This window comes from Dipteris shenzhenensis, chromosome 3 (genome assembly GCF_047967505.1).
Source record: "Dipteris shenzhenensis isolate YYH24624 ecotype China chromosome 3, Dip_SZ_1.0, whole genome shotgun sequence".
Taxonomy (NCBI): Eukaryota; Viridiplantae; Streptophyta; class Polypodiopsida; order Gleicheniales; family Dipteridaceae; genus Dipteris; species Dipteris shenzhenensis.
The window spans coordinates 34,326,230-34,335,693 of record NC_141598.1 but is presented as its reverse complement, the minus strand read 5'-3'; the positions used below and the strand labels follow the sequence as shown (position 1 = coordinate 34,335,693).

The 9,464-nt window shown below is 43.1% G+C and overlaps 1 protein-coding gene across 1 annotated transcript; it reads left to right on the top strand.

The window, feature by feature from the left end:
• The first annotated feature begins 2,458 nt into the window (after positions 1-2,458).
• Positions 2,459-9,196, top strand: LOC147903698 (putative L-type lectin-domain containing receptor kinase S.7). Its single transcript, XM_087372223.1, has 2 exons — positions 2,459-2,489; positions 7,092-9,196. Exons 1-2 carry the CDS (start codon positions 2,459-2,461, stop codon positions 9,194-9,196), a joined length of 2,136 nt encoding a protein of 711 aa, XP_087228349.1.
• Positions 9,197-9,464: the final 268 nt, after the last annotated feature.

The window sequence follows — 9,464 nt, the reverse complement described above, 5'->3', positions numbered from 1 at the left end:
TTACTACCGATTGGCGGTATCAAGATAACCAAAAGAAGCAAGCGGTCATCAATGAATTAAAACAAAAATACCCTAACCCGCCAAATTGGGAGTTTAATGAGGATTATATGCGAGAGTGCATGGGTTTGGTCTTGAAGCATCGTAGACGAGCTAGCACACTCACATTCCTACAGGTCTCCACTTGGTCTGGAGACACAGTATCAGTCAGGTCCCTTGCCCTCTCCTACTCCCACTGCTACTCCTCGCTCCACTCCTTCTGACTCTGCTACCATCAGTCCTCCTTACTCATCAGGGGATCTCTCCTATCAAATCACAGCTGCCAGAGAGATAATAGAAGATAGAAAGGGCAAAGCAGTGATGGCCACCATGAGGTGGTTAATGAGCCATCACTTCAAGAGCGGCATTGCTACTGATTGGCGATATCAAGATGACCAAAAGAAGCAAGCGGTCATCGATGAATTAAAACAAAAATACCCTAACTCGCCAAATTGGGAGTTTAATGAGGATTATATGCGAGAGCGCATGGGTTTGGTCTTGAAGCATCGTAGATCAACCTTGCATACTTCCATCACAAAGGGGTTGGCTAAACCCAGCTAGGCAGACAAAGCTGATTGGAAGTTCTTCAAGAAGCAGAATAGGAACAATCCCGAATTGTTCGAGGGTTAGAGGAGGGCTGCAAAGAGATGGCTGGACATCATAGGTACTTCGCACTTTGGTGCAGGCGGACGGTGAGCGTTCGAGGCAACCGTGGTAAGTCTACTTCTTCTCATTCAATGTATTGTTCTATTTGTTTTACTACATATTACATGCACTTTAGCTAACTCTAACTCTCGTAAATTGGATCCATAGCAAGCTGTGATGGGTCATCTTCCTACAGATGCAGAGACGCGATGTGCATTTTAGATAGGAACAAAGCTGTGGTTTATTGCGCAAGAGGCAATGGGAGTGACGGTTGATTGGGCTGAGGTGGCTGTTCGCACGGTATAAGTGTACTCCTACTTGTAATCTCACTTTTTAAATTGTTTTATTCTTTAAGTTCCAATCTAATTTTTGATTTATATGGTTCACTCTTAGGGTCAAAGCTCAAGCGTCCCATCATCGGAGGCGAGTGATCACCAGGGCCAGGGATCAGATGCACGTGACGAGGATCAGGGAGAAGGCCCAGCTCACGAGGACCAAGGAACAAGCCAACAAGATGAGGATGATAGATGAGTAGTAGTAGTAGTAGTGGTAGTAGCAGTGTTGCATTTTCTTCGCCCTGTATGTCCTTTTGTATATACGCTTGTTTGAGCAATTTTATATCGCCCTTTCGAAAGGGTAATTTTGTAACAAATAATGTTGTATATGTTCGACATGTATATGCTTTTGTTACTCGATCATTTCATTTGAGCGATTTTGTATCACCCTTTTCGCAAGGGAAATTTTGTTATAAAAAATCTTTGTTTTGTAATTACCCAAAAAAAAAAAAGGATTAGTGGGGCTATACAGGGCCATAGGAAGTCCTATTTAGCCCCATTAATCCTTTTTTTAAAGTTCTGTTAATCGTCGCTATATAGCGATATTTACCAGTGTCACTATATAGCGATGATTATCAGTGTCGCTATATAGCGACGTTTCTGATTGTCACTATATAGCGACGTTTTATAGCGATGGTTCTTTTCCGATGCTTTTAGCGACATTTGCACCCGTGAAAAAAAAATTAATGTAAAAAGCGTCGGTATTTTCGTCGAAAAATGACCTATGCCTTGTAGTGTCAGGTATCACCTACTCTAGAACCATCTTACATGGCATCCTCGCCATGTCATACTTCTCCCTCGACCTTCAGTCCGACAGTCTCTCCCTCCTCCATCCTTCCAATGTTTAGACCATCGCTGCCCACCCCAGCCTGCTCAACTTCTAGGCATGGTGCCAGGTCATCACAGAGTCCACAAACTATCCACACGACGATGAAGTGATGCAACTAGCGAAGCTTGACAAACTCATGCCATGGGTCTGCACTCTCGATAGCCTCCAAGCTTATATCAACTGGATGCAGACCTATGGCCGGGCCTCCACTGTCAATCTTCCACGCTGTTGTCAAATCGGCCGCCTCTTGCTTTAGCCTTCAATCTTCCATGCTGTTGTCAAATCTATCGCCTCCCACTTCAGCCTTCAATCTTCCACGGAATCTTGTCCATGAACGAATCTTCCCATGGCTGAAGGAAGCCGCCCATGAGCTTCGAAGTGCAAGAAAGCCCGCCATGGAGACACGGACTATGAGTCATAGACTGCAAGGAGAGCCCTTTGGATTGAAATCATCAAGGACTACAAGGAAGCTGCCCACGAAGTGCAAGGAAGTTGCCCACGAAGTATGAAGCCCGTTGCCCAAGAGGACTTGGCAAACAAATGGACTTCAACAAAGAATCAAGCCTTCAAGGAAGCCCACCATGCCCACTGCAAATGAACTCTAATGACCAGAATGCGAGGAAGATTCAAGACTGAATTTGAAGGTATGAGGTGCTACCGGAATCTCTCTCTCTCTCTCTTCTCTCTCTCTCTCTATATATATATATCTCTCTCTCCTCTCTCTCTCTCTCTCTCTCACACACACACACACACACACACAATCGTGTGTCTCCCTCTCTTTGCCTATCTCATGACTCTCTCTCTCTCTCTCTCTCTCTCTCTCTCTCTCTCTCTCTCTCTCTCTCTCTCTCTCTCTCTCTCTCTCTCTCTATCTATCTATCTATCTATCTCTATCTCACACACACACACACTCATAGCTCTCTCTCTCTCTCTCTCTCTCTCACTTCCTAACTCTCACTTTCAAATTTTGAAAGCCTGTCATTTTGATGCAAAATTTGAATTTGAATTCTAAAATTCAAACCATGCAAATTTAAAAATGACCTTTCCGTTCGAACTTCATTTGTAAATTTGAATTATTTATAAATTATATATATATATATATATATATATAAGATCACTTGATTATTTCAAACTATGGTTTGAATTTACATATTATATGTGTGTGTGTGAGTGTGTGTGTGTGTGTGTGTGTGTGTGTGGTGTGTGGTGTGTGTGTGGGTGTGTGTGTGTGTGTGTGGGTACGATGTGTGTGTGTGTGTGGGTACCCCCCCCACACACACACACACACACACACACACCACACACACACACACACACACACACACACACTATGTAAATTCAAACCATAGTTTGAAATAATCAAGTGATCTTTTAGAAATTTTTAATATTCAAGCCATATAATGAATTTATCTCTGTGTGTGTGTGTGTGTGTGTGTGTGTGAGAGAGAGAGAGAGAGAGAGAGAGAGAGAGAGAGAGAGAGATCTTTTATATATATGTAATATATATATAAGGTCACATGAATTCTTTTATGTGGAATTATCAATGAGAAAATTAAAAATTAATGACAATGTACATCAGTAGGCTTGGTATATTTTGTCAGGAGTTGCACAGGCTCTTCTAGCACAATTTGAATTAGTTTGGCACTGGTGCCAATATTCATGTGATTGACATTAGTGAGATTGGGACTGCTGCCAATCTCATTCCATGTCAAGGTTAAGTAGATTGGTAGCAGTGCCATGCTAAACTGGAAGATGGAAACAAATGTGAAAGATTTATGCATAATATTTATGAGAGATTGGCACCAGTGCCATTCTCCACAAACTCTTATTTATTAGAATGGCACTAGTGCCATTCTCCATGTGAGTTTGTGTAGGATGGCATGGTACCAATCTCATCTGAAGGGCACCAATGCCATTCTCCACAATCTGAATTAGTTTGGCACTAGTGCCAATCTCACTAGTGCCAGTCCCATGGAGAATCACATAAGTTTCATTCTAATTTAGATTTTGGAGAATGGCACTGGTGCTAATCTTCATCTCACTAGCACCAACGAGTTTGGCACTAGTGCCAATCTCATTCCATTTCAAGGTTAAGCAGATTGAAAATAGTGCCATGCTAAATTGGAAGCTAGAAACAAATGTGAAAGATTTATGCATACTATTTATGAGAGATTGGCACCAGTGCCATTATCCACAAACTCTCATAGATTAGAATGGCATTGGTGCCATTCTCATTTGAATGGCGCCAATGCCATTCCCCTACAAGACACGTGCCTCTTTTTGATGCTATCTTTCGATGCTTCACGAGCGTAGGCATGAAGACCGTTGGTATGATTGTCGGGCGGGGAAGGTGTTGGTGTAGACATCAACTTAACATACCAATTAATGTACAAAATCTCACTAAAAATGTGAGGGCCAAATTACACATAAGAAGTCTCGTTGATGTCAAAACTATGAATTAATAGCATTTACATCGACGGCTTCATCTTGCACCAAGTCTTGTGTGCCAAATATGTCTATCTCAAGGTTTACATACAATTGATCACCTACATCATCATCCCCTATTGTATGCCTACCTAAGACTTGATCCTCTAGTTCACCAACCTCTAGTTCTCCCTCTTCTTCCCCAAAGTCATGATCTCCATCTTCCTCCATTACAGTGTCATTATTATCACCTTATTCGGGGCCCATATCGTCATCTTCATCCTCTTCCCTAGATCCATCGGCATCATTATTTGGATCTTCTGCCAGCATGTTCGTATCCACATTCCTATCTTCATATGTTGCTTCGAGGAGCAACTTGGACCACGTACCACCATCTTGGATCCAAACGATCTGGATGAAAGAATACCTCTGTTGAAGATATAAATTAGGTGCTAGTAATTATATTCATTTATGCTCAAGTATAAAATTTTTTATATATGAACATCTACCAACATTTGTTTGAAAAAAAAGATATTAGCTTTTAATCAATTCATTAGTCTCACTGTGTGTACCTATTGGAAGAACAAAGGTATATTCACTTTCATTAGTCTAGGGTCTAGTGGAGTCAATGGCAAAGAAACCACAATTGTCTCTCCTGATTGTAGCATTGGGACCATTGTTCATAGTTCTAAACCATTTGACATCAAGAATGAAAATACTAAATCGTCTAAAATCAACTTCATAGATGTCACATATGGTCCCACAATAATCTAACTATGAGAAGAGAAGATTGGTATCAGAAGCACTTGCTCGGCTATCTTGTACAAAGTTAGCCATGACTCCATGAAGCCATGCATTGTGGGAAGTCTATAACTTCAACCCAGGCCAGACATCTGCGTCAGATTAAAGCCTGAAATCCTTGAATCAATGTGTTGCACATGAAAATGCCGTCCATGTGACCACAATGCACTGTACTTTTTGTACTACAAAAGAACATGATTGAAACAATGAGGATGCATTTTGTAGCAATTGTGATCATAAATACCCAAATTAAGTAGAAAGGTTAAAAATTTACATGTGGCATACATCTAACTACAAGCTTCCGCTCTCAATCGGTTACGTCATCTCCATCATGTTCAGTTTCATGAAGAGCTTCTTGGAGCCAATTTCGGTGGATATGGCACCCTCTACCTGTGCATGACTCTAAATCTCGCCCTCTCATTTATTCTTTTTACTTTGGCCTCTTCATATCTCTCCACCCATATTTGCATCTCGGGACTATTGAGGACACAAAACTTTTTGAATTTTTCTCTTTTCTCTTCGCTCATCTTTCTTTCAACCCCCTTACCTTGGGGAACCTCTATAATGACACAAAACAATGAAGAGATGTACGAAGTAGAGGAATCTATTGCTTCTCCGATAGAGAGTACTAATAGGCATTTTTTCTTGTAAATATTAGACTTCTTCTTGTAATTATTGGAAGGTGTTTCTTAATACCATTACAAAATACTCTCGGACTTTAGTAGTGCTTTTGATGTAACTCTACTTTTGATGTAATATCATGCTATACCTAGAAAAATGGCATCAACTTCTTTTAGAATTTCACTTTCAATTCCATTAAAAAATCCTTTCAAAATTTATTCATTTTTTAGAGGTTTTTTGGGTTAATAATAGGGTTTTAATTTATTTCAATTTGTTTTCAAAGTGATTATAAATAGGGTTTTGGAGAGCACACCAGTCTAAAATTAATGAAATATATAGTAAGATGTCAAAGTGTGTTTACTGTACCGTTCATTGATCACTCTGCATCCAATAAGGTGCACATGTAAAAGGGACCAATTTTTGCTTTGAAGGCCCTTTAGGGCCCAATTTTGTATATTGGTCTTTTTTAGGGGCTGACCTCCCTCTTAATATATTCGGCATTAAATTAAAAAAAAAGTCTTTGCAAGTCAAGGATACCTTTAATCATTCATAGTAAAACTTAAAGATGCCTTTCCTTCTTTCTCCCTTATCTCTTCATTCAAGATGTCATTATTATGACTGTACCGTTCATCTACCGCGTTTGTAGGCCAATACATTGCACATGCAAAAGTCTTTATAAGTCAAGGATTCCTTTCTTCTTTTCCCACATTCTCCTCATTCACAGTCGTACTTATTATTGTTGTGTAGTTATTGAAATTGTAATGGTAAAGCCGGCCTTCCCGGTTGGAATTTGACCGGATTTGGCTCGTGACCTACAGGTCGGTCGCACCAAAATCGTGCTAGATCCCTCAGGGAAAGGCCTCCCGATGGCCCTTCCCTACTCCTTAAAGGGTGTGGTTTGTGCCATCCAACTTTGTTTCAACGCCAAACCTTCGGGGTCGTAGGAGGTTGCGAGTCTAAGTTGCGAGGCTATGTCGACTACGGCAAGCTGAACGAGGAGACCATAGAGACTTATTCAACTAAAGGTGACTGAAGAGATTAACGTGTGAGCTACAGAATGACTGAAGAGATTAACTAGAGGCTATGTCTCCAAATCTAAAGGTGACTGAAGAGATTAACGTGTGAGTTACAGTATGCAAAAGTGATACGTAGCTTGTCGTTGAAAAAGCACGTCAGGAGGCTCTTCTTCTTCTCCTCCCGGTGTTGTGTTGTTCACGAAATTGTAATGGCGCGCGTAAAGCTCCATGATATGCTACTTCTGTGCTTGCTCCTTGCAGAATCGTGGCACATTCTACCTGCCACTCAATTCGATTACCCAACGTTTTCCAGCATTGCAAACTTGCACCTGTCTGGCTCATCTATTCCAATCGAAAGTGCCATTTGAATAAACGATACTGAAGTGCACGCTGCAAAATCTGTCGCGGGTCGCTTTGTCTACGCTCAACCTGTTCAATTCATGGATGATCATCATCATGTTGCTTCCTTCAGCACCTCCTTTACGTTCCAGATATTCACAGGGGGAGAATATGGACAGTGTGGGGATGGGATGGCGTTTTTCATCGCTCCAAATATCGCAGCCCCCGACAATAGCACCGGTGGGTGTCCTGGGCTACTGAGTGGGTGTCCTCCTCTCGTCGAGCCCATAAAAAACGCTTCAGTGCCGCAGCTTAGCCGTCACTTGTTTGCCGTAGAGTTTGACACATTTCTGAATCCGCACCTCAACGATCCAAGCGACAGCCATATCGGAATCGATATCAACAGTTTGAATTCAACTGCCTCAAAAGACACTCAAGGATTCAAGCCTTACGTTGATTCGGTGCATCCAGATTTGTATCTGTACAGCAATTACACGTTCACAGTTTGGATCGATTACGACGCTTCCGGCGCGTTGATCCAAGTTTGGATGACGAACAGCACCTCGGGGCTGCGTCCTCTGGATCCAATTCTAGTCACCTCTTATGATCTGTCCAGCGTCTTCCAGAAATATATGTATGTTGGATTTTCGGCCTCCACTGGTGCATCATATGAAGGGCATGTTCTCCACTCTTGGAACTTTTCCACAAGTGGACTTGAAATCAGTCCTGCTCCGGCACCATCTAAAGCTTCATTCCCGTCGATGGCTCCAAAGCCGAGCCCTTATGAGGCACCAAAAGGGAAACAGGGGCAGGGCCTCTCTCTGGGCTTGGGCTTGGGCTTGGGCTTCTCAGTGGGTGCATGCCTTGCGATGGCCTCAGCGCTTTGGTACTGCAGGACGGTACCATCAGCTAGTCATGAAATAATTGATCCTAACATCGATTCGTCTCTGCATCGCTACAGTTATCGCGAGCTCAGCCGAGCTACCCAAGCCTTCAGCGATAAGAACCTACTGGGTGAAGGTGCATTCAGCCGTGTATACAAAGGCATCATGCGTGACCCTGACAGATCCACGGTGGCCGTGAAGAGACTGAACGAGGGTCTGGGAAAGAAGGCCGCATTTCCTTCCGAAATAAGAATCATCAGCAGCATTCGACATCGCAACCTGCTACGGTTACGAGGATGGTGCCAGGAGAAAGAGAAAGCACTGCTCGTGTACGATTACATGGCCTGTGGTAGTCTAGACAGGCATCTCTTCGGCGGAAACAGAGAAGCAACTCTGACAAGCGAGACGAGATTCAACATCCTGCTTGGGGTAGCCGCTGCTTTGGAGTATTTGCACGAAGGATTGGGAGAATGCGTGCTGCATAGAGACGTGAAGGCAGCCAATGTTTTGCTAAATGCAGAGTTTGGACCTGTTCTGGGGGATTTCGGGCTTGCACGATTGATCGGCCACGACAGGATTGTCACCATGACTGCAGCGGGAACACCTGGGTATATTGCTCCGGAGGTGCCCTTAACAGGCAAAGCGACAGACAGAGCAGATGTGTACAGCTTCGGCGTTCTGGCATTGGAAGTGGCTTGTGGTCGGAGAGTGCTAGATTACGCGTTGCCACCACAAGAAACGATGCTTGTGGAGTGGGTATGGTTGCTACATGAGAGCAACAAACTGATGGAAGCGATGGATTCAAGGATGGTGGCAATGACAGAGGGAGAGTTAGAGCTGGAAGATCGATGGAGATGCGTGTTGCATTTGGGTCTAGTTTGCTGCCATCCTCTACCAGGTGCTCGTCCAAGGATGAGCCAAGTGCACCAAGCATTGAAGGAGGTGAGGATCGCATCTTTGCCTGCCTCCCGGCCAGATTTCCCTTACTCTCGTGCTGCTCCAGGATCATCATCCTCTTCCAGATCTAGAGAACCCTCTTTCCCAGCATCCTCTCCCGCAATTCACCCGTCCTCCACGTCTTCCGCTTCTGCCAGATCTCTCGCTCGCTCTCTGCACGCTTCTTCCGATTCGTCCACATCTCCATCTCGTCCTTCTACTTCACACTCATTCTTTTTTACCTCCGCTTCGACATCCATGAACTTAAAGTCTGCTCCCATGAGTTTGGAATTGCAACAACAATCTGCTTACTCCTCTACCTGTCTTTAAAAGTGTAGAATCTGCTCAAAGCTTCATAATTTTGTGCTTTGCTTAGTTTTTCGAGTTTTGAGCTAAAAGACCCCTTGGCATTTGTAGATTGCAGGTCTGCCTAAAATACGTAAGCTTGATGTACATCGTATTGTAGTGGGAGTTATCTCCTCACTAAGTAAGCCTTGAATTATCAATCAAAGTGTGAGCATTTCTTTTGCACATGCGTTTCCGTTGAGAAAATGTGTTGGGTGCTTCACAATAAAGCAATGGTATTATAACTTCAACA

What these genes read in the sequence shown, in the direction of transcription:
- LOC147903698 (XM_087372223.1), top strand. Translation starts at nt 2,459, where the DNA reads ATGCGAGGAAGATTCAAGACTGAATTTGAAG. An exon ending in ATTCAAGACTGAATTTGAAG is followed by an intron (nt 2,490 to 7,091) that starts GTATGAGGTGCT and finishes ACGATACTGAAG; the next exon opens with TGCACGCTGCAAAATCTGTC.